General features: G+C 65.1%; 9 protein-coding genes across 9 annotated transcripts in view; 5 read left to right on the forward strand and 4 right to left on the reverse strand.

Moving 5' to 3' along the window:
• The window catches only part of F751_5204 (Vacuolar protein sorting-associated protein 33-like protein), a gene marked incomplete at both ends in the record, with an annotated part of 4,820 nt that extends 4,319 nt beyond the window's left edge, over window positions 1-501 (forward strand). The window contains 2 exons of the mRNA XM_011402803.1: window positions 44-231; window positions 412-501. Coding sequence (XP_011401105.1) covers window positions 44-231; window positions 412-501 — 278 coding nt within the window. The remainder of the gene's footprint in view (window positions 1-43; window positions 232-411) is intronic.
• Window positions 502-845: 344 nt separating this feature from the next.
• Window positions 846-2,981, reverse strand: F751_5205 (hypothetical protein; the record flags this gene model as incomplete). Its single annotated transcript, XM_011402804.1, has 5 exons — window positions 846-968; window positions 1,146-1,377; window positions 1,565-2,038; window positions 2,279-2,456; window positions 2,687-2,981. The coding sequence occupies 5 exons, from the start codon at window positions 2,979-2,981 to the stop codon at window positions 846-848; spliced, it is 1,302 nt and encodes a 433-aa protein (XP_011401106.1).
• Window positions 2,982-3,694: 713 nt separating this feature from the next.
• Window positions 3,695-4,554, reverse strand: F751_5206 (UPF0136 membrane protein; the record flags this gene model as incomplete). The annotated part of the gene is made up of 3 exons (XM_011402805.1): window positions 3,695-3,910; window positions 4,052-4,210; window positions 4,492-4,554. 3 exons carry the CDS (start codon window positions 4,552-4,554, stop codon window positions 3,695-3,697), a joined length of 438 nt encoding a protein of 145 aa, XP_011401107.1.
• Window positions 4,555-5,234: 680 nt separating this feature from the next.
• On the forward strand, window positions 5,235-8,714 carry F751_5207 (hypothetical protein; the record flags this gene model as incomplete). The annotated part of the gene is made up of 11 exons (XM_011402806.1): window positions 5,235-5,351; window positions 5,490-5,633; window positions 5,748-5,871; window positions 6,014-6,087; window positions 6,227-6,315; window positions 6,481-7,139; window positions 7,368-7,452; window positions 7,690-7,758; window positions 7,886-8,039; window positions 8,305-8,435; window positions 8,564-8,714. The coding sequence occupies 11 exons, from the start codon at window positions 5,235-5,237 to the stop codon at window positions 8,712-8,714; spliced, it is 1,797 nt and encodes a 598-aa protein (XP_011401108.1).
• A 564-nt stretch (window positions 8,715-9,278) lies between these two features.
• F751_5208 (NEDD8-activating enzyme E1 catalytic subunit) lies at window positions 9,279-12,107 on the forward strand (the record flags this gene model as incomplete). The annotated part of the gene is made up of 9 exons (XM_011402807.1): window positions 9,279-9,400; window positions 9,568-9,802; window positions 9,952-10,054; window positions 10,315-10,498; window positions 10,699-10,775; window positions 10,950-11,017; window positions 11,169-11,314; window positions 11,577-11,898; window positions 12,075-12,107. 9 exons carry the CDS (start codon window positions 9,279-9,281, stop codon window positions 12,105-12,107), a joined length of 1,290 nt encoding a protein of 429 aa, XP_011401109.1.
• Window positions 12,108-12,478: 371 nt separating this feature from the next.
• On the reverse strand, window positions 12,479-13,369 carry F751_5209 (Anthranilate synthase component II; the record flags this gene model as incomplete). The annotated part of the gene is made up of 3 exons (XM_011402808.1): window positions 12,479-12,912; window positions 13,021-13,129; window positions 13,301-13,369. The coding sequence occupies 3 exons, from the start codon at window positions 13,367-13,369 to the stop codon at window positions 12,479-12,481; spliced, it is 612 nt and encodes a 203-aa protein (XP_011401110.1).
• A 643-nt stretch (window positions 13,370-14,012) lies between these two features.
• F751_5210 (hypothetical protein) lies at window positions 14,013-16,715 on the forward strand (the record flags this gene model as incomplete). The annotated part of the gene is made up of 6 exons (XM_011402809.1): window positions 14,013-14,070; window positions 14,365-14,694; window positions 15,358-15,725; window positions 15,980-16,089; window positions 16,232-16,412; window positions 16,593-16,715. 6 exons carry the CDS (start codon window positions 14,013-14,015, stop codon window positions 16,713-16,715), a joined length of 1,170 nt encoding a protein of 389 aa, XP_011401111.1.
• Window positions 16,716-17,842: 1,127 nt separating this feature from the next.
• F751_5211 (Transcription elongation factor 1-like protein) lies at window positions 17,843-18,301 on the reverse strand (the record flags this gene model as incomplete). The annotated part of the gene is made up of 3 exons (XM_011402810.1): window positions 17,843-17,882; window positions 17,987-18,107; window positions 18,214-18,301. 3 exons carry the CDS (start codon window positions 18,299-18,301, stop codon window positions 17,843-17,845), a joined length of 249 nt encoding a protein of 82 aa, XP_011401112.1.
• Window positions 18,302-18,689: 388 nt separating this feature from the next.
• Window positions 18,690-21,644, forward strand: part of F751_5212 (hypothetical protein) — a gene marked incomplete at both ends in the record, with an annotated part of 6,850 nt that continues 3,895 nt past the window's right edge. Inside the window, 9 exons of the mRNA XM_011402811.1 lie at window positions 18,690-18,875; window positions 19,026-19,287; window positions 19,397-19,560; window positions 19,657-20,126; window positions 20,414-20,429; window positions 20,675-20,828; window positions 21,092-21,136; window positions 21,248-21,324; window positions 21,497-21,595. Of these exons, the coding sequence (XP_011401113.1) occupies window positions 18,690-18,875; window positions 19,026-19,287; window positions 19,397-19,560; window positions 19,657-20,126; window positions 20,414-20,429; window positions 20,675-20,828; window positions 21,092-21,136; window positions 21,248-21,324; window positions 21,497-21,595 (1,473 nt within the window). The remainder of the gene's footprint in view (window positions 18,876-19,025; window positions 19,288-19,396; window positions 19,561-19,656; window positions 20,127-20,413; window positions 20,430-20,674; window positions 20,829-21,091; window positions 21,137-21,247; window positions 21,325-21,496; window positions 21,596-21,644) is intronic.

Consider the following 21,644-nt stretch of genomic DNA (forward strand, 5'->3'; position numbering starts at 1 on the left):
CGGAGGGAGAGCAGACGCTCGGCATTCCCGTTGGTGCGTGAAGCCTTTGGGCTGCTGGCCCAGGAGGAGGGGGCCGGCGCCGACGCGACCCCGGACATCCACTTCACATACGCCGGGTACGCGCCGCTCAGCGTGCGCGTCGTGCAGGCCGCGCTGAGCGGGAGCGGGTGGGGCGGCGTGGAGGCCGCTCTGGGCGCGCTGCCCGGCCCGACCGCCGAGCTGGCGCAGGGCGTGGGGCCCGAAGGCCAGCCGACCACGCGCACAGACCGGGGCCCGCTGCTGGGCGGCGGCGGGGCGGCCCCCGCCGGCGTCGACCTGGGGACGGGCGCCCGCCGCCCCCTCGTCCTGGTGGTCTACGTCGGCGGCGTGACGGCGGCCGAGGTGGCGGCACTTCGCTGGCTGGCCGCGCAGCGGCGCGTCCCCTGCGACTTCCTGGTGGCTACCACGGGCGTGGTGTCGGGGCGGAGCCTGGTGCAGGAGTTCATGCCGCCGGGGGGCTGAGTGTGCTGTCGTCTGTCGCACTAGCAGGGAGAGGTGTGAGGTGTGGGAGGATGCTGCTACCCGGTGCATGTAACTCTGATCCCCAACATGACTGGCGGCTCCCCATGGTCTGAGGGTCCAGGGGCGCAAGAACCCCCCGATTACAGTATCACGGGCTTGGGTGGGGAGTGCACAGCCATTATCATGATGTGACGATGGGCGGGATGCGTGGAGGGGCCAGCCCTGCACTCGCCAGGGCGCTTCCAGGCATCGGCATGCACATGGGCATGGAGGCTCCTCCCTCGTCAGATGCATTTAAGTGCGAGCAGCGAGGCCGGGAGCGGCTGCATCCATGCAGCAACATCTCACTGCGACCAGTAGGCCCCGCCGTAGACGGCGATGCCTAGAAGGGCGCCCCCCACCAGCGAGTGCAGGGTGTATGTGTAGGCGTGGAACTGGTCGGGGTAGACCGCAGAGAATTTCACGATCTGCATGGGGATGGAGAGGGAGGAAGGAGGGAGATGAGGGGGGCGAAGGGGAGCGTGCGAGTGCCGCAAGCAAGGAAGTCCATGCTTGGAGGACTAGTCTGGGACCCTTGACCGAGGCAGATCCGCCTGGCCCACCCAACCACCAGCCACACCACACTCCCCCTTTCCTCGCCGTACCTCTGCCACTAGGGTGGAAACCGTGGTCAGCGCGCCGCAGAACCCGGTCTGGACGGCGCTGGTGAGCAGCGCGCCCCAGTACCCCAGCCCGGCTCGAGCCTGGGTGGCGGCCATGGCGAAGCTGGTGGCCGTGCCGAGCATGTTGGCCGCCAGCGTGCCCGTCGGGTACCACGGGCACCGGCTGGACTGCCTGTAGTTGAGCTGCTGCGCCAGGAACCAGCGCAGCCAGCACCTGGTGAGATAGGAGAATGGTCATGGGAAGGTGGGTGTGTTCGGTTGGCGGAGCAAGGGACGCGCGGCTACAGGCGGCGACTGCGCTGCGACTCCCATCCCTCCGGAGAATTTGGCGCCTGCAGAAGAAAGAGAGGCCGCCAGCGCCTGCCAGGCTGAGGCTCTGTCGCTGATGCGGCGGCCCAAACCTGCCAAAGACAGTCACGGCAGCTCCCTCAGACCGCCCCGGCAGCTCCCCCAGACCGCCCCAGCCCCTCCCGCCATACCCCGGCACGCCCAGCAGAACGGAGAAGAAAGCGGTCCGGATCCAGGTGTGCTCCCTTTCCAGCCCGGCGCCCACCGCCCAGCCAGCGGTGAGGGCCGCCAGGGCCAGCGCGGTCGCGGCGTGCGTGCGGTTGCCGCGCCACCTCGCCCACGGGCGGGGCTGGGGCCCCGGCGCGCCCTCCTCCGCGCCCAGGACCGCCTTGGGCGTGCCGTCGGCGAGCGCGGGGTCGGCGGGGTAGGGGCCGGAGGAGATGCGGGGCAGGTCCAGGTCAACCTCCAGCTCCTCGGCCTGGGAGGGGCTGATGCGCGGGGGGCGGCGCCCGCGCTCGGCGGCCACCTCCTCGGCGAGGAAGGCGGCCTCCTGGGCCAGCACGTCCTCCCGCTCAGGCAGCAAGTACCTGTGTGGGGTTAACACTCGGGGAGGGTTGGTGAGGGACAGCTCAGGTGGCGTGTGGGGGAGTGGCGGTGCACTTGGCAGGGAGGCGAGCGGACGAAGGGCAGCATAGGTTCTGCCTTATACCCCGGCCAAACCATGCACATCCATTCAACGCGCCATGGATGCAGGAGGTGCAGAAGTTCCCGCTCCCGCACGGCGTTCACAGCCTGCCCAGGCTCCACACTGTTCTCCTCCTCCCCACCTGTCGATTCCCAGCGCAATGTGGCAGCCAACAATGTAGGCCATGAGGCTGGCAGCCAGGCCCACAATGTAGGCCATGATGGCATTCACCCACTGGTTCAGGCTGATGGCCTCCGTCATCAGCTCCACCTGCCAGGTCCCAAAGGTGGTCAGGGACCCGCAGTATCCCGTGCGCAAGCCTGGGGAGTAGTGGGAGGGGGCACAGGGGAGCAGGGCGTTGAACGGAGGCCGGAGAGTGGTCCGCAGATGGCCCAGGAATGGGAGCCGGCGCCTCTTCAGGGTTGCAAGCGAGCATGCATGCCAGGCACTCGCCGCATGCCAGGGGTAGTGTAGAACACCGACCCTCGGGCGCTCGCTGCACAGCCTCAACCCATGAGCCTGAATCGCTGGAGCCCCCTCCCCCCCAAACACGTGCCAATGTGCAGCGGGATGTTCTTCTGCCAGGGGTGGCTGGCGGGGAGCAGGGTCACCTCCTTGGGCGTGCTCAAGCCCACCACCGAGGAGGACACGAGGGCTCCCATGATCAGGCTGCCCAGGAGGTTGGGGGGCAGGGACCCGTAGTAGGTCCCACCCGTCAGGCAAGGGCCCCACTGGCCAGAGCATCCCAGCACGAAGAATTTGCTGAAGAAGATGCGGGTGAGCACCCCGAGCTGGGCCCACAGGGCCAGGTGCGTGAGGATGAGCACATCCCGGTGCAGGGCCATCAGGGTTTGGCCACGCACCCCGACACTCCCAGAACAGAGGACGGGATCGTGCCCGGGAAAGGGGTGGCGCTTTGGAAATATACTCAACAAAGTTGTTCCAAGGGATGGCAGAGGTTTGGGGCTGCCTCACAAGAGCGAAAGGCTAGGGGGTGGTTCGGAGGAACCGCAGGTGAAAGCTGAAAGTGTGGGTTTGATGAGCCCTCGCCGGGTACGCTCGTTCACAAAACACATGACATTGCCCAGGCTCTGAAGTACGACAGAGACAACGGATGCGCAGCCTTTCGCGTCTGCATGCGGCCATCTCTGCAGGCAGGGCGCGCAAGGGGTTATGAGCTGTCGCCGCGTTGATCTCCTCTGTATGGAGATCCCAGGAACTGAATCATCTGAGAACAGCGATTCCACCAAAACGAGGCGGTCCAAGCCGTCTGCCATGCTCTTTTCCAACCGAAGTAGGTAACTGTCCCAGTTCCAGCTCAAACATGGCAGACACTGCGCTAGACTGAGGGCAAGAACCATGTGCTTGGCGTGAGCATCATCCTTTACCCAGTGCTGCTGGTCCAGGAAGACGGAGGTTGTAGTTCCATAAGGTTGAAGGGAGAGTTTGCCACCGCGATGGGGTCTACGCTGTTAGCCCTCAAGTTTGAAAGCAATTAGGATGGGCTGTGCAAAGCTTCCGCAACCGCTCCTTCACAAGCTCGATTCACCGCCACAAGCTAAAACCCCCCGGGGGGCGCGGGTCGCCTGGGTGGCATGATGGGTCCCGCCTCGCCGTCCTGATGCGGTACCGTGCCGGTCTGGTACTGCGCAAGCAGCCTGCTGGCCGCCTCGATGCGCTGCTGTTCGTAGGCCTGCCACTCCAGCATCTTGGTCAGGTGATAGGCGGAGGAGATGATGCCCAGGGCTGCCAGCATGTTTCCCCCAGGGCCGGCCTGGGGGGCGAGGAGGGTCACGAGGATGGGCGGGAGCGGGTCGTCATGTCCTGCTGTTAACAACTGCAGGCCCTGCACCCATGCATATGAGGATACCAGGCCCGCGGGATGCAGGAGTTCACAAGACACGACGTCACTCACGTAGGGGTTGGCAGAGGCCCGGTACCCCATGGCCCCTGCGAAGAGGACTGACGAGATCAGGGACATCTGGTGTGCCGCCTGATGTTTCTCCGGCTGGTTGGTCGTCACCCAGTACCCACCGACGGCAAACACAGCGCCAAGTCCCAGCCCGGTCACCAACTGCGAGCAATTGATGAAGGGAAAGCAGACTCCAGCAAGGCCCCCGACCAAGGCGGGCCGCGGCAAGCCTCACACGCCCCTGACATCAATCTGGATGAGACTGCAGGCATGCGTCGCGAACACAAGCCCTTTAGCACGATGCCACGGCATGCACATCCCCGTTGTCAAGCTCATGAGACCCTCTGTGATGACATACACCCTTGAGATAGACCCGCATCGAATGCCTCATGCTTCCCTTCTTTACCCTGCAGACAACTCAGCACCGCTCAAGGCCCTCTCACCCCTGGGATGCTGCGCTTGCTGAAGTAGGCCGACAGGCCTCCCACCCCTGTGACGAACGCCATCACCAGACTGAGGTCTGGGGAGTCATCGGGTAGGTCTGAGGGGTTTCTGGGGCGCCTGTGTGAGACAGAGGAGGGGCCTCAGGTCAAGCATAAACACTGTGACCCCAGACCCATCACCACTCTGTCCCTCTCGCGTGTCCAATGATGCTTACACAAGCATCTATCTTACATAAAGGAATCGGCAAGTCATTCAGCACCACGCCGTACCCGAAGAATGTCATCGTCGACGTGTACACTCAGGAGAGGAACTCGACAGTTTTGGAACTAAGCCGCGCAACCTCTAGATGATAAATTGGCTGAAATTTAGTAATTGGTGCAGTCATGTATCAGGCGCACAACATTAGTTCACTACTCAAGAGAGTGTACCCCTGTTGTGTAGTGTGTTTCCGGACGTCGATTTTACCTAGGTTCTCAGCAGCGGCAACAGACCCCAGTGCTCCCGGAGATATTGACAGGCCACTGACGTTACCGGTTTCAAACTTTCTCCGCACAGTCTTCTTCTCCAGCAAACGTCCTTCCAAAGTGTAGGAGTCTGTTTCCCGTCGTCGACAGAAACGCCGTAGCCTGACAACAAAGGCCGCAGCATGTCGTCTCTTCCATCCTTCTCCATCGACAGGCGAAAACTTCAACCCAGGAACACTCCTATCGGTGATGGGGATGTAGCGGAGCTCAACGACGCCATGGATAAGAGCTTGGAGCCTGGGGCGGTGCTGCTGCCTGCAGGAATGACCATTCGCGAGGGCCAAGAGTTGTGGGAAGGGGTCAAGTTCGGGCGCCTTCTGGGGGCAGGAGTCCAGGTATGTGGAATATGAGACGCTTGTACCATGCTGGGGGTTTGAAGGGCGTCCAATGCACTCTATGAGTGCAGTCCTGCCGGGAGGTTACTGGTTAATGCTCACCAACGGTCACTGCAAAATCCTCCCCTCATCCTGAAGGCACGAGTCTTCGAGCTGGTGCGCTCCGATGGCACGCCCTCTGGGAAAGTGATCAAGGTGGCCCACGCCGATCTTGGACACAAGATCCTCAACAGTCCAGTCGTCTGGATCGGCGGGGAACGAGAATGGGAGATCGGCATTCAGGTTTGCTGAGGGTTGGATTGCTGTGGCTTGAGCACGAGCACCTGGGGTTTTGAGTCTCATGGAGCAGGAGTGCAAGCATGTAAGCTTATCCCCACTTCCCTGCCATCACATCAGATGCGAGTGGCGCTGCAGAATGAGGACGGGACGCTGCCCGGTTTTATGCGTGTCTATGACTGCGTCGTCGTGGAGGCCAATGACCGAGTCACCTTCACCGGCATGACCATGGAGAAGCTGCAGGGTAGGCAGGGACTGCGCACTGGTATGGCTGGGCACTACTCTGTTGATCGTGTGTTGCGGGCCTTTGCTTGCTTCAATGTCGTGATGTCGGCCGGGTGCTCCTCACTGCACCTTGCCACTCAGTGCCATTTGCGTGATCGCAGGCTGGGAGGTGCACAAGCGTCTCTTGGAGCCCGATTTCCACAACATACACTATGTCCGGGAAATGCTGTACCAGGTGAGCCAAGCCCCTGATCGTTACTGTGGGTAAACTGGAAGATCAGCTGGTTTTGTTAGCATGCCACAAATCACACGGGTCCTCAGAGCCTGCCGCCTCGCCCTCCAATGTCCTCTCCCTCCTTTCCCCCGCCTCCCAGTCCTTCTCTGCACTGGCTGCGGCGCAGCGCAAGCTGGGCTTCCACCACGCTGACCTGGGCATGCGGAACATCATGGAGTGTTACCCTCGGTGAGGCATGTGCCGCTGTGTGTGCTGGGGTTATAATCCACTTTCCCCCCCGCGCGATAATCCGAGCAAGCTGGGGCTTGGGGTGCCTGGCCCTCTTGTGGGCATCATCCCTTCTTCTCATCATGCTTCCCTGCTCGCTCATGTCACACCGGCGACCTTCCACAGTGTGTTCACGGATGTGGCAGAGGAGCAGACGGCGAAGAGCCTCGATTCGCTGCGGCAGGCGGAGAGCAGCGGGAGCGACCCCGCCCCGGGTTCCCCCACCAGCTCCGCGGGCGAGCCTGCGGGCGGCACCTCGGCGGCGGCCAAGCTCAACGCCGCGGACGCCGACCTGCCGGAGCGCCACTCCCACCGCAGGGTGAAGCCTGTGCGTGGTTTCACCTGCAGCGCCTCGGGCGAGATGCTGCCCCTGGGCCCCCAGGTGGAGTTCAAGATCATCGACTACGGCGTGGCCATCTTCGACGAGCGGCTGGCGGAGTCCACGGGCGGCACTGAGTACAAGGGCGTGCTCCAGCGCATCAAGCACGTGGTGGCGGCCAAGGAGGTGGTGTTCCCCTCGCGGGAGGGCACCCACCCCGGGATCAACCGCACGGTGCCCCTGCAGACGAGCACGGGCGCGGTGGGGCGCGCCAGCCACGCCTGGCACCTGCTGCCCACGAAGCTGAAGAACAAATTCCGGGTGAAGCAGACGCCTGTGGGCGCTTTCCCCGTGGTGTCAGACGAGTCCTTCACGGAGGCGCCGGCGGGCGTGGTGCTGGGCGCCAGCAAGCGCATCCCGCGCCTGAACAACGCCACGCGCCGCCTGATGAAGGAGTCTGGCTTTGGTGAGGGGGTGGTATGGATGGGTTCGTTGGGGGTGGGGCTACCCACTTGGTCCAGGCAAGGGAGGGTGTGGCGCCTTGCTCCAGAGGGATTTGCAAGGTTCGTGGCCTGGAATTGCCAGGGAACACAGCGTGCAGCATGCCATGCCTCTGCTGGCATCACTTGCAACTGAGCATTCCAGAGGAGTTCACAGGCATGCAGACAACATCCCCCTTTTCCTGCCCGTGCAGCCCTGGATGATCCCCTGGCAAACCCCCAGGCCAAGGGGGACAACATCGAGGCTGTCAGCATGAGCCCCGTGGAGAGCCTGTACCGGTGAGCGATTGGATTCTACAGAGTGGGAGGGGCTGCATGGCATGAATTCGCAAGCGCAACTATCTTGAGAGGGGCTGGCACCTCTGGCAGGTTGCCAACCCAGTTGAAAAGGGAACTGGAGACTCGTGAGCGTAAAGGTGCCTCTCGGTGGCGCCCCTGCTCACAGTGCGCAGGGCGTGCCACCCATTAAGGATGACGACTCGATTCCTTCTTCCCCATCATCGAAATCACTCACAGGAACTTCTGGCGGCGCAAGGGGGATGTGTTTCACATCTTGCTCTCTGTGGGGATGGCCCTGGACAACAGGTGGGAGTGGGTACAGGTCAAACAGAGAGCCCCCAGGGGTGATTGCTTTCGGCGCGGTGTGGTGTGCCAAGGTCCTGACTGAAAGCACACGCGTCAGCTCCTACCATGTGTTTTGCCGGGGCCGCAGGGTCTGGCCAAAGCATGACGAGGACCTGGTAAATGCCTTCATCAGCCTCGTGTTCCATTGCACGGGCGTGAAGGTCAAGGCCTCCTTTGCCGCGGCCAGCGAGACTGGCACCAACAACCTGTACGGAACCCTGGACCGAGCAGAGAGCCTGCAGGTACTGTGCCTGCTGTTGTGTTGCCCGCCAGTGAAGGGGAAGGGGCTTGGGCGACAGCAGAGGGGACCTGGGGGCCAAGCTATCGGTCCGGCATGCAACTGCATGCCGGAGGGTGCCTGCTCCCTCTGCTTGCTCCCAGCAAGGCAGTGCAAGGGGTGAGACATTGAAGGCAGGCAGGAGCGATGATGGACCTCGCTTTTTGGCCATCCTGGCATCTTGAGTCTGTTCCATTACCTCACTCCCCTGCCGTTTTATGCCCTCGCAGGAGATGAACAAGGCCAACCTGGCGAGGCAGACGGGGCACAAGGAGGAGAAGAGCGGCGAGAAGAGCCACCGTCTTCGTAACTTTGGGGTCAACCGCAAGTGGTACCGCCCCATCCGCCGCTACCGCATGTTGTGAGCAGCTGGGTCACTGGGCTGCATGCATGGCTCATATGAGTGGCTGCTGGGCCGAGTACGTGGCTGCTAGATTCAGGTATTTCTGTCATTCTCAACCCCTCCCCCCTCCCCCCCCTTCATCACAGGTTCAAGGCCCACATCCATCCCTACAACTCAGGCATGACGGCCAACGAGGCCCTGGTAGCACCCTTCTTCGGACGCTGCCAGGCCTCCACTGCCGCGGTGGCCCCCATTGACGTCGCGTCGGTGTTCCCAGGCGCAGTGACGGCAGACTAAGGGCTTTGATGCTTGCGTTTCCCAGCTGATGGGAACCCCTTGAAGTAGTGTACGTGCCTCCCCTTCACATTCCCGGCTGCCCCTGCAGCCAGAACCTGTCAGAACCCACCCTCGCCCTTTCACCTATCCTGCCCATCATCATAATATTGCAAGATCAATGCTACTGTTTCCATGACGCCTGCCCTTGTCTCAGATGGACTGTACTGCAACTTCGACAACAATGACAGAGAGGTTTCAGCATTGCAGAGGGAGGACTGCCGGAGACACCCTACTTGCTGACATGTGTGCTCATACACGGAAGTCGAGGCGCCCCAGTAGGCCACCATGCTGATGAGGACCCCTGCCGAACCCCTCTGATCGCTGCTCCGCCCATCACAGAGACGAGTCGCCATCATCAAGCCCAAAGGTGTGTAATTCAGGGCGACCTGTGATTGCAATCATTTCGCTTCGAGGTGACCAGCCTCCGCATGATCACATCCCTGGGACCCACACGGCAGGAGAGCATGCCGTCTTTGCCAGGATCCTGAGCACGGTCAGCAGCGTCTCAGGGTATCGTGAGGCGGGATGAACCATCCAGAGGGACGATGGTCTGGCCTGGACAACCTGCTCACCCGCCCCGGCCGCTTCGTGGGCCCAGGCTTCGAGCCGGGCCCCGAGCTCCGTGACTTCCTGCACGATGACTGCCGGTGCGGTGCACGGCGTCGGGTTTGGAGCTTGGCTGGGACTGCCACCACGCTCCCAGCAGCCATGAGCTGCATGATCCCTGGGGAAGGCGAGGTTTGCACCCTGCCCAGCCTGGCCGCTCGTTGGGCCCCCACCTACCCTCCACCCCATCCCGCATCGCCCTGCCCAGGATTCTGGTGGTGGGCGCCGGGGGCCTGGGCTGCGAGCTGCTCAAGGACCTGGCGCTGTCTGGGTTTGGCTCCATCGACGTGATCGACATGGACACCATCGACATCACCAACCTCAACCGCCAGTTCCTCTTCCGCACCGCCGACGTGGGGCGCAGCAAGGCCGAGGTGGCGGCGGCCCGCACCATGCAGCGCGTGGCGGGGCTGACGGTGACCCCCCACCATGCCATGATCCAGGTGGGTGGGGTGTTGGTGGGTGTCTGGGGAGAATTGGGTCGTGAGTCTGGGTCTGGCAGGTCCAGATAGAGTCTCACTGGAAGGAGGCAGACGATGGGAACCTCTCATCCCCCCCCCTCATGCCAGAAATGTGCCTTCTTTCCTTGCAGGACAAGGGCCTGGATTTCTACGCCCAGTTTCATGTCATCGTCCTCGGCCTGGACTCGCTGGAGGCTCGGCGGCACATGAACGCCGTCGCCTGCAGCTTCCTGTGTGAGTTCAGGCCTTGCATGTATTGAGAGGGAGGCATGAGGGAGGGAGGGTAGTGCAGGGCGGACATGAGGGATTCTGAATGTGGGTCAGCCCTCGCAGCAATCAGGAACTGGCTAACAGGCCCAGGCAGGGGTGTCCCTGCCAATTCCCTGATGACCGCGTTGAAGTGCTGCGGACCTCGCCATTCTCTTAAATGTGTCAAGGCCCCCAACCTGCTTGAGGACTCACGCATTTGCTCCCTCTCAAAATCCATCTCACAGCCTACAACCCAGACGGCACCCCAGACCTGGCCACCGTGAAACCGCTGGTGGACGGCGGCACCGAGGGTCTCCGGGGTCACGCCCGCGTGCTCCTGCCGGGGGTCACCCCTTGCTTTGATTGCACGCTATGGCTCTTTCCCCCACAGACCAAATTTCCCTTGTGCACCATCGCTGAGACGCCACGGTGAGTACAATTGGTGGGTGGGGATTGAGAATGTTACGTACTTGCAGGATTGCGCAAAAATGGGTGCTTGCATGATGCATCGCCGGGACCTTTTGAGTGTGCATGGACGGCCATTGGGCAGCTGATGGTTGTAAGAGCAAGTCGCAATGCTTTGAGAGAGCAACCATCATCCTACCTTCGTTCACCTCCGTCTCACGTAGATCCCCGGCGCACTGCATAGAGTACGCCAAGATCATCCTGTGGCCACGTGAACACCAAGACACGGCTTTTGACCCAGGTGAGTGTTTTGGGGGGGGGTTGAATACGACTTTCTGGCATGGTCATCACCATCAGCCCGGCACGTGAGTTGCAATGATTGTCGGCATAAAAAGAATGTAGCTCGTTTCCGACAGGCCCCCCCGCTGGTCTGTCCTCAGTATGTAAGACCCCACCCTCTGTGAGCACCTTGCAGACATCGAGGCGCACATGCATTGGATGTTTGCCAGGGCGCAGGAGCGGGCCAAGGAGTTTGGCATCCAGGTGTGCAGAGTGGATTCTGGAGGTGTGGTGGCCCATGTGCTGAATGCTGGCCGGGAAGCTGGGCCCCAGAGTACTCTCCAGCAGTCGGCTGGGAGCATTTAGCACACTCCTCTCTCCGCCAACCTCTTGCCTTTGCGCGACTCTTGTGCAGGGGGTGACGCTGCAGCTGACCCAGGGCGTGGTGAAGAACATCATCCCCGCCATCGCCTCCACCAATGCCATCGTGGCGGCCAGCTGCGCGCTGGAGACCCTGAAGCTGGTCACCCTGGCATCCACGGGGCTGGACAACTACCTCATGTGCGCGTGCAGGGTCCTAGGGGAGAGCAGAATAACAAGGGGGGTTGGGACACACTTGCTTTCCTGTGGGCCATAGACGGTCGGTCCGCAGCAACATGGAGCTGCCTTGATGCTCGCCCTGGGAGCCCCCCTTGCGCAGATCGCCAGGTGTTGAAGCCACCCGTCTTCCGCGCTTTTCCCCCCTTTCCCCCCGTGTCTTACCTTTATCGTCCCTGCTTGACTCATTGTGCGGCTTTCCCTTCCCAATCTCTTGCTCATCCAGGTACTCTGGCGTGGATGGCGTCTACACGCTGACCACGCAGTACGAGCGGGACCCCGCCTGCCCGGTCTGCAGCGCGGGCGTGCCCATGACCGCGCCCCCGACATGCACGCTGCGCGATCTGCTGGGCCTGCTGACCCTGCACCCCGCGCTGGGCCGCCTGCTGCGCGAGCCAAGCCTCAGCGTGGGCAGCGTGCCCCTCTACGCGCGCGGCGTGTTCGAGGAGGAGACCCGGCCCAACCTGGACCGCCAGCTGCGGGAGCTGGTGACAGGTCCCCTGGTGGAGCTCACCGTGAACGACAAGGGCCTGGTAGCCCCGCTCAAGGTGAATGAAAGGGAAAGGAGATGGGAAGGTGTGGTGCGTGGATGGAGGAGAGCGAGGCAGACGAGCTGCTTGGGGGGAAAAGAGGGAGGGGCGGGAGGTGCCTGTGCGTTCGGGGTCTAAACCACGCGTGGCGTGCCGCTGACGGGCTGCATTCGCGCTTCGCCTCCCCTTGCCAGGTCCAGCTCAGGCTGCAGGTTGCGGAAGAGTGAGGCCTGCCACAGATACAAGGACCTGACCTGACCTCACGCTTGGCTGCCCTGGAGCAGGTTGCAACCAGTCACTGCGCCCAGGTCTCCACCCACGTGGCCGCCAAGTGCTGCTAGCGCTGCACTGTTGACCCACTCCTCTCATTCTGAGGATGACAGTAACCACCCTGGCCGGCGCTCATCGGTCCTGGATGCAGTTGTACACTGGAAATCATGGGGTCAGACACAGCCAGGAAGCGGGGTTTCCATGGGTGTGAGCGCGCTCCGGTGCCACACTCGCCGCAGGACACCACCCAGGTCTGGGGCAGAGCCCTTCACTGATCACCGCCGGGCCTCCCGTCCACAGCATGTGCTCTGGCCACTCCTCCGCTCGCTCAGGCCCTGACACCGGCCGGCAGCGAGTCCAGGAAGTTCCGGACGATGGTCAGGCCGTTGTCGGTGATGACGCTCTCCGGGTGGAATTGGACGCCCTGCACGCCCGGCAGTGCCCGGTGCTTCAGCCCCATCACCGTCCCGTCCTCACACCAGGCGGTGACCTCCAGCTCGGGCGGCAGCGAGGCGGCGTCCACCACCAGCGAGTGGTAGCGCGCGGCGCGGAAGGGGTTGGGCAGGCCCCGGAACAGGCCCTCCCCGCGGTGGTGCACCAGCGAGGTCTTGCCGTGCATGACCCCGGTGGGGGCGCGCACCACGCTGCCGCCAAAAACCTGGCCGATGCACTGGTGGCCCATGCAGACGCCGAAGACGGGGACACCCGCTCGGCCCAGTGAGGCCACCGTGTCCAGGCTGATGCCACTGTCCTCTGGCCGGCCTGTGAGTTGGGAGGGCGGGCGAGACTGAGGGATGGGTCGTGAGCAGGGCAGGTTGAAGAGGATGGCCTTGTGCATGAGCCAACCAGTCAATACCCCTACTTTGGCACCTGGGCCGGGGGACACCAGGACGCCCAGCGGCTGCATGGCCGCCAGGGTCTCTACGCTGACTGCATCGTTGGGTAGGACGATGTAGTCACACCCCAGGTCGCCCAGGTACTGCAGGGACAAGGTGGCAGGCGTGGGAGGTTGTAGCGACAGGGTCCACAGGGGAAGACACACCCTGGGGAGGGCTCCTGCGAGTTGACCTGGCCGGCCGGTCTATCCAATTCATCCACCTGACACAGGTTGTAGGTGAAGCTGTCGTAGTTGTCGACCACCACGACTGACCCCCGTGCGCTGCCTGGGGCGGTCGACACCCCGCCCGCGGTCTCCGCCCTGACGCCGAGACAGAGGCATCGCCCACGACTTGTGTCTTGTAGCCTGGGCCCTGTTACTCCTGCTGGGCATCATGCGCGTGAAGGGGTGTAGCTGCTGCTAGTAGAGGCACCTCAGCCTGGGCTCTCCCTGTGAGAACGTGCTGACCCAGGCTCCTCCAATCTATTCACCTTGGGAGCCGTTCCTCCGCTGTGCTACTGTGTGGAATCCACTCGGTTTCAGGAATAAGCTAGTTTGGGATTGCTGAGTGGACCTGCTGCCCGTCACTGACACCGGTCGAGCGGCAGTGAAAGCAGCCATCCTCGTCCCGGTTCGGCGAGAAAATGGCCTGTCTTTCTGCGCACTATCCTACAAAAATTATTATTCGTCGGTCAAGTATCTGCCCAATGTGTAGACTTCAGTGAAGGGCTTCCAGATTATACATTGGGGGGCACGGTGTTCTGATTGACGACGAGAGATTCTGATCGACAGCAGCACGCTATTCGAGTCCTTACCCCCACGACGCATAGCTCGACGCACCTCTGATTTCTAAAAGGCAACCAATTATGAGAAGACAGGAGAAGGCCAAATTCTTGAGATCATCGCTGGGGGTTTAGTTCGTGTATTCAATAGGTCATGCCCCATTGTTGACTTGGGACCCGCCAGCCCAACACTCAGCGTAGCCATGACCAGCTCGAGTCCCGACATGGCGCTGGTCAAGGTACCCGAGAAGACCATTCAAGGTCTTGTTCCGGAGCACCCAGCCCTCTCAGCGGCTCAAGCTGCCCTCGGGGCACAGCTGCGAGAGACACAGCGCCGCCTCCATGACGAGCTCCGTGAGGCAATCACCGCCGCCAAGGCAGGCCACATGGAGGAGGATGTTCTCGGTGCTGGCTTTGTAGAAAGAGCAGAGGGCAACGCCAACTCATCATCAATTCATGGTGCCCTGATTTACACACCAAGATCCCCCAGGGACAATAGCAGGTTTCGCGTCTAGTATTCGCATGGCTCCCAAGCGCAAGCACTCTTTCCCTCAGACCGCTCCTCCATTCCCAACCCCGTGGTCGTACTCCAGGCGGCTTCCAGGGCACGGCAGGACCAGGGTGTTCAGCTGTACGAGGTGCAGGAGCAGGTGGCAGGCCTCCAGGCCTCGCTGTCCCGCCTGCAGGCCTCGGCCGCGCAGGCGGCCCAGGAGCGGAGCCGGGAGGAGGTGGCCCTACAGCAGGCAGAAGCCGAGCTCGCCTCCGCCAAGAGGGCGCATGCGGAGCGGGACGGCGGCACGGCGGCGCTCCGCGCCGCCCTGGCCGCCACGGAGGTCGCGCGGCGCTCGGCCGCGGGGGACGCCCAGCGTGCACAGCACGAGGCGGGTCTGGCACGGTCGCTAGGCTCCGCGGCGCGGCGAGAGGGCGCCGCGGCCGCGGCGCGGCTCGCGCGCGCCCGGTTGGCATGTGTGGACCTCCGCGCCCGGCTGGACGTCCTGCAGGCGGCCGCGCGGTCCGGCGAGGCGGCCCGCGACAGCGTCCGCGGCGCGCGTGACGAGGCGCGGCGCCGCCTGGCCGCCCTGGTGGCCGAGCTGGAGAGCACGGCGGGGCCCCGCCGCCGCCTGCGCGCCGAGTGCGCGCGCGCTTTGAAGCTGGCGGCGAGGCGCGAGGTGGCGACAGGGCGGGCGGCGCTCGTGGCGAGGAATGTCTGCCGGCGCGGGCGGGAGGCCGTGGCCGAGGCCGAGGAGGCGGAGGCGGAGGCCAGGGCGCTGGAGGCCACGAGCAGGATGCGGGAAAGCGCGCTGAGAATATTAGCGAAGCGCACCCGCGACCTGGGCGACCGCGGGGCGGCCTCCCGCGCGGCGGCCGTGGCGGCCGAGGCGGAGGCCGCCGTGTTGGCGGAGGACGTGCGTGCCTGCGACGCCCGGCTCTGCGTCCTGGAGGCGGAGCTCCGGCGGGCGGAGGCCGCGCAGGACGGGGCACGCCGCGCCGCACAGGCGGCCATGGTAGTACGCACAGAACGAGGGGAGGACCCTCCTGGCGCCCCAGGTGCGACGCTGGAGCTGGCGGCGGCGCGGCGGGAGCTCGCGGGGCTGCGGCGGGCGTGTGTGGAGGCGCGGCGTGAGATCGGGGTGCACGCTGCGCGCGCTGCTCGTGCCTCCGCCAGGCAGGAGGGTCCGGTGCACAGGGAGGCGGCAGAGCTGGAAGGCCGGCTCGGCGCCCAGGCCAGGGGGCTGCAGCGGCAGGACGACAGGCACAGCATCCTGCAGGCCCAGCTGCTCGCCGGGCGCAGGGCGGAGGCCGCCTGCCGCCGAGCGCTGCACGCGCTCGAGGCGCAGAAGGCGACCGCCCTGGAGGGGTTGCGCGCAGGGCCCGGTGGCCGCATTGATGGGCTGCGCGACACACTTGCAGAGCTGGTGGCGGGCGCTGAGGAGGCGCGCCGGGCGTCGGCCGCGGGCCGCCTGGCCGACCGCGCCAATCAGGTGAGACAGGGTTCGTGGCGGGGTAAAGCTGCCTGCCGTGGCATGCATTGGTTGCGGTCTGGCTGGAAGGGTGGCAGGTAATTGGGATTCATGTCTTGCCTCTTCCCTAGGGAATTCATGTCTTGCTTCTTCCCTAGAGGTAGCCGGTCCTCTGAAGCCCTTCCTCCTGCCCTCCCCCACCTCCACAGGCACAGTGGCTGAGGGCAGCGCGGGAGGAGGGCCGGCTGGCAGGGCGCAGGGCGACGACGAAGCAGCGCAAGTCCCTCCTGGCCTCCCGCCTCGCCCAGCTGGAGGGGAGGTGAGGCAGCCTCGTAATTTTCGGTGGAGGAAGGAGAGCCAGGTTGTGTGCATACATTGATGGGGGAGATGCACACCAGACTCGCACCTCGTGTACAAAGTGTATCACCACCCCCCTTCTTCCTCTCTGTCCTGCTGCCCAGGCTGGAGGAGGCCCGGGCCTGTGCGGCCAGGCACGGGGCCGACCTGGAGCGGCTGCTTGCGGCGGCGGGGGCCTCAGATGCGCGGCTGGCGGCGGTGGGGGCCAGCGTGAGCGCCGCGCTGGGCCTGCTGCTCGCGGACCAGCGGGAGAGGGAGGAGGCGCTGCGTGCCGTCCGAGACGAGGTCGGGCGCCTGGGCGAGCGCCTGGCGGCGCAGCGGCTCCGGGCCCAGGCCCTGGCCGCCGCGGGGCGCGACGCCGAGCTGGCGCTGGCGGCGGCGCGCGCCGAGCTGGCTGGGCGAGCGGGCCCCTCGACAGAGCCTGGGGGTGCCCAGGAGGCCCCCCTGGCGGCGCTTGGCCGGCAGCGGACCGCGCTGCGCGCCCAGGTGGCGCGGGAGGCGCGGCGCGGGGAGCGCCTGGCCCTGGAGCTGGAAAGGACGATCGCGCGACGGGCCGTCGTCTGCGACAAGGCGCGGCCAGGGGGGTGAGGGGGAGGTGGTGAGCGGGGACATCAATGATATGGGGCCTGAGGTACAGGTGGGCGTGGCGTACAGTGCTGGCTATATTATGGAGGCCAACCGTGAGCCACCGATCTTGCAGGACGGTGAGACTCGTGTCACGACAGTGCATCCCCACCCCCTACAGCCCGCCGATACCCCGCCCCCCCCCTTCCCTCAACCCCCTCCACTCCAGGCCCAGGCCAGCCAGCTGCAGACGGTGCAGAACCAGTCGGCGGACACATTGCGGCGCACGCTGGCGGAGCTGGCGCGGGGGGCGAAGCAAGCGCAGCGTGAGGCCCGGGCCCTGGAGGCCGCCGCGCCGGGGCACCGGGAGCGGGCGGAGCGCGCGCGCCGTGCGGCGGCGCTGGCGCGGGGGCGCTGCGCGGGCCTGCGGTCGGCCTGTGCTGAGCTGGCAGTCGAGAATGGGGACGTCGCGTTCCAGTTTCGTGTGGTGAGGGTGGAGTGTGGGGTGTCCCTGACTTTGGACTGGGGATGGCGGTGGGTGACTCGCCCCAATGGTGGAGTGGCCTGGAAGAGTAAGATAGGCCGCGCCACCCCCAGGCACAGACTGCACGCCCTCTGCTGTCCACCACCTCTTCATCTTTCTAGCATGGGTTGTGCCATGCATGCTGTCTGCAGTGCCTTCACATGCTGGGTGTTCGCAAGAGGTCCGCTGCCGGCCGAGCAAGACGCAGCATGCTCCAGGACCATGCCATCCCTTGAACCCCTTCCCTAACCATGCAGGCAGTCCTATGGACGGCCGCCGCCCAGCGGGGATGCTCCGGAACAACGCCCCGGGGCTGGACGGAGGCCAGGGCCCGACTGGAGGCAGTCTGTGACAGGCTGCACGCCCTCTGCGGCTGCATGGATGGCCTGCTGGCCGGCATAGGCCAGTCGACGCCAGGCCTGGTCACCGCCCACGCTCTGATCCGGCTGGCGCTGACGGGGCAGAGGTGGCGGCCCTCGGACCCGGAGTGCGTGGATGCCAATGATGGCACGTGCAGTCGCCCGGCGACAGGGCAAGCGCCGTCCGCCGGCGAGCATCACCGTCCCGCAGGCCCAAGCGCAGGGCCTGAGGAGGTGTCGCCAAGTCTCGCCTGAGTCGAGCTGCCAGCTCATGCAGCGTTCACGCGCTCGCACTCATCGATCCAGTCACTGCGTTGTTATGCGTGGGGTGTGAGCAAGGGCTGCAGGGGGTGCGTGAGCCTATGCTCAGCCGCCCCATCGATACAGGCAGCCAGTGGACACCCTGGTCCCACCTGTACACATCGATGGGCTCTGACAGAGTGTGGATCTTCACCGCAAAGCTTGCACTGCACTGAGTACAGGAAACCGATCCCACGCCCCGTTCCCGGTCCATCGTGCATGTCACGCTCTTGTCTGCATGGGTGGTTGTGTAGGTTTTGGCGGTGCAAGCATAATACTGGTGGAGCGGACATTCCCTGCTCCCACATCAGTGCAAGGGGATAGAACTCTGTGTGCATACCTGCATTGCAAAACGGACAGGCGAACGTTACATCCAGCTTTGCTTTGCTCTTCGCCGGTGGGGGCTTGGCGCTTTTCCGCTTTCCCATCGGCGCTGCTCAGGTAGACTCGCAGCAGTTTTCAGGAGCAAATTTGCAGATCAACACAGATTCCGTAATCATAAGATACTATACAATGACAGCGACCTACGAGCTCAAGCATGCAAGAAGGAGCAATCGAGCTCCCTCCCGCAGTTGATTTCGTGCTGAGGTTCTGGCCCGGTAAACACGGAACCAGATTTCTTAGCAAACCGATCTGAGCAGGAGGGGAAGCATCCCTCCCCATCCCTACATTGTCATCACGACTCGCATTGCGAACAGTCGGTATTTTCTCTCGTCGGATAGCCGCGACGCGCGGAGTGCACTGGGGTCTTTCTGGTGACGTCACGCGCGATGACCCCAGTGACATACTGAGCTCCGCGTGTGTTTACATCACAGTATGGCTGCCGCGGTGTACCGGGACGCCACAAGTGCTGTGGGCTCCCGCCTCAAGGCCCTGGGTGTGGGAGGTAGACCCGGGCCCCAGCCTGTCCAACGATCTGAGTCCAGGCCCGAGGGTAGAGGCGCCGGCCGGGACCCCCTCTTGTCTCGCTACGTCTGCACCACTGCAGTGGGGACCGATCAGGTGCGCAGATCGTTGCCCAGCAGGACTTGAAGCGGGCCACGCCTGGAGTCATTGAGATGGTTTTGGGGTGTGGGAGTGTAAGCAAGTCGATCACACTGTCCATCTGCATGCCATGGCATACCAGCTTCCCCCTACACCCCCCCACTCCAGCCCCTGGGCCTGAGCAATGTGCTGCACCAGCTCACGGTGGCCTCCCAGGCGGACGACAAGGCCTCCAAGGCGTCGTTGGCCAGTGCCCTGCGCCTGCTCTTCCTCTTTGAGCACCTGTCCCCCGAGGCGGGGGCCTCCCTGGCCCGCCTGCTCCCCGCCCAGGGGGAGGACGTGCGGCTTGTGAAGCCGCTGTCCCACCTGGCGGGCCTCTACCTGTCAGGCAACAGCGCCGGGACGCCCACGCTCTTCGACCCCGCGACGAGTGAGGGAGTGAGGACTGGGGGGGCGACATGGTTTTATACCCCCCAACCCACCCAAGGGACCCACCCACTCAAACCCCCCCGGCCCCCTCGCCCTCCACACATGCGCAGCGTCTAAAAAAGTGGACGACAAGGTGCTGACGGTGGTGCTGGACCACGCCTCCGCCCTGCTGGCCCGCCCCGACCTCGACCCCGGCCTGCAGCGGGCGCTGCTCTTCCTCTTCGCCTCGGCGGCGCGCGCCAGCGCCCCCGCCCGCAAGCTCCTGCTGGCCCGCGTCCAGGCGGCCATCGCCGCCGCGGATGAGCGCCCCACGCCGCGCGGCCCCCCCGACGGCGGCGAGGGCGGCGCGGCCTCCGACTGGGCCCTCCAGCACAGCGTGTTTGCGGCGGTACGCGCCGGTGGCGCGGCCACGGGGCTGGACCCCGTCTCCCGCGCCTGTTTCGTGGGCCTGGGCTCGCCCGACGCCGTGGGCGCGCGGCACGCGCTGGGCCTGGCGGCGCTGGTCGCCGCCCGCGAGCCCAGCGCCGTTGCCTTGGAGATGGGCGGCATGGTGGCCGAGGCGGCCGCGGCGTATGCGCAGGACAGCGGTGGCGAGGCGGGGGCTGGGGCACGGGATGGCAGCGGGAATCTGGTGCCTGGCCAGGGCTCCCCCGCCGCTCATCAGGCCAGCCCCGGGGGCGGCGCGGGAACGCCCCCCTCGCCCATCAACCTCGCCGACCCCTTTGCCCGCCTGACCCTTGCCCGGCTTTGCGCGGAGGTGGTGCACTCGGACGCGCGGGGCGCCGACATCTCGCGCGACGGCGCGCCCTTCTGGAACATGCTCTGCCTGCTGGCCACCAGGTATGGGCTTGGGGCGGGAGTGTCGGCGTGTTCTGGGATGGTTGCGGGGAGTGTGTGTGTGTGTGGAGAGGGAGATTCTAGATTTGTGTATTGGCACCCCGGCGGGTAGCATTCAAAGAGGAGGCCGGCACTCTACCGTCAAGTGGGCGACGCCGATGCCTCTGCGCCATCCTCCACCCGGCGCCAGCCTGTCAAGCTGCCCCCCAACCTATGCTCCATGTCTAGACTCGTTTAATGCACCTTCAGTGACCTGCTCCACCCCCCCCCCCCCCCTCGTCGCTCGACAGGGACAAGGCCGACATGGTGCGTTTCGGCGCGCTGGAGGCGCTGGCGGGGGGGCCCCCCACCGCCCGGCCCCCCAGCAGCAGGGGCAGCGCGAAGCGGGCGGGCGCCGCTCCGGCGACAGCGCCCACCCGGCCCCCACGACGCTGCCGGGCAGCAGCTTCGCGCGCGGCAGCTCCGTCGCCAGCCGGCCCGGGGCGGGGGGCAGGGAGGAGGTGGTGGCGCGGCGGCGCCGCGCGCGCGCCTGGCGCCTGCTGGCCTCCCAGGCCGCCAGCCCTGTGCTCATCCCGGGGCTGCCGGGGTCGCGCGGAGCCATGGGCCTGTTGGACGCCGTGGGTGCGCTGCTGCGCCTGGCGCTGCGCAAGGCGGACGACGCGCCGCGCCGCCGCGTCGCCCTCGGTGTCGTCGCCGCCCTTGCGGGTGAGGGTTTTTTGTTGCTTTTGGGGGAGGGAAGAGGGGAGGAGTGTGTGAGGCTGGGTTTCCTGTTTTGGGCGGGGCTGGGTAGGAGCAAGGGGCCACGGCCGGCGCTGGCTCGGTCCAGTTCTGCAGCTGTGCTGGTAGACAGCAATCTGGCAGCAGCAGCCGAGTCTCAAGCTGAAAAGACAGCCGTATCGATAACGTACCAGTGCCGTCAGCAAGCTTTCTCCTCTCACATCCCCCCATCTTTTCTTCCCTCACCGCAGAGGCATGCCTGGCCGCCGACGCCGGGTCCGCGCCCGCCGCCCCGAGTGGCGTGGGTAGCTACGGCCAGCCAGCGCCCTCCCCGCGGGGTAGCAGCGCGGGCGCCGCGCCGGCCACGGCGGCGGCGGTCACCCGCGTCATGTCCGCACTGGGCGGAGAGGCGCTGGCGCTGCTGGAGGGCCCGCTGAGCGGGCCGGAGCGCGCCGCCGCGCTGCAGGCCGCCCTCCTCCTCCAGGTGTGTCTGAGTGTGTTTGCGCTTTCTTTCTATGTCTGCTGCGACCGGGAGGGGCTTTGTGTGGCACCACTGTCATGCCATTCATGCTCGGAGCACAATGCTCGACACATCCACACCCTCCACGCAAGGGAATGCCCCTTCCCCCACACCCTCCCCACCATCACTCACCCAGGCGGCGGGGCTGTCGTCGGGCCTGACGCCGTCCAAGATCCTGCAGGCCGGGGCCGCCCGCGGCTGGACCCCGGCGCTGCAGGGCCTGCTGAACGCAACGGTGCTGGAGTGCGCGCGCGCGCGGCCCGCCGAGGCGGCCGCCTTCCTGG

The sequence above is a fragment of the Auxenochlorella protothecoides genome, assembly GCF_000733215.1.
Source record: "Auxenochlorella protothecoides strain 0710 unplaced genomic scaffold scaffold6, whole genome shotgun sequence".
Classification (NCBI taxonomy): domain Eukaryota; kingdom Viridiplantae; phylum Chlorophyta; class Trebouxiophyceae; order Chlorellales; family Chlorellaceae; genus Auxenochlorella; species Auxenochlorella protothecoides.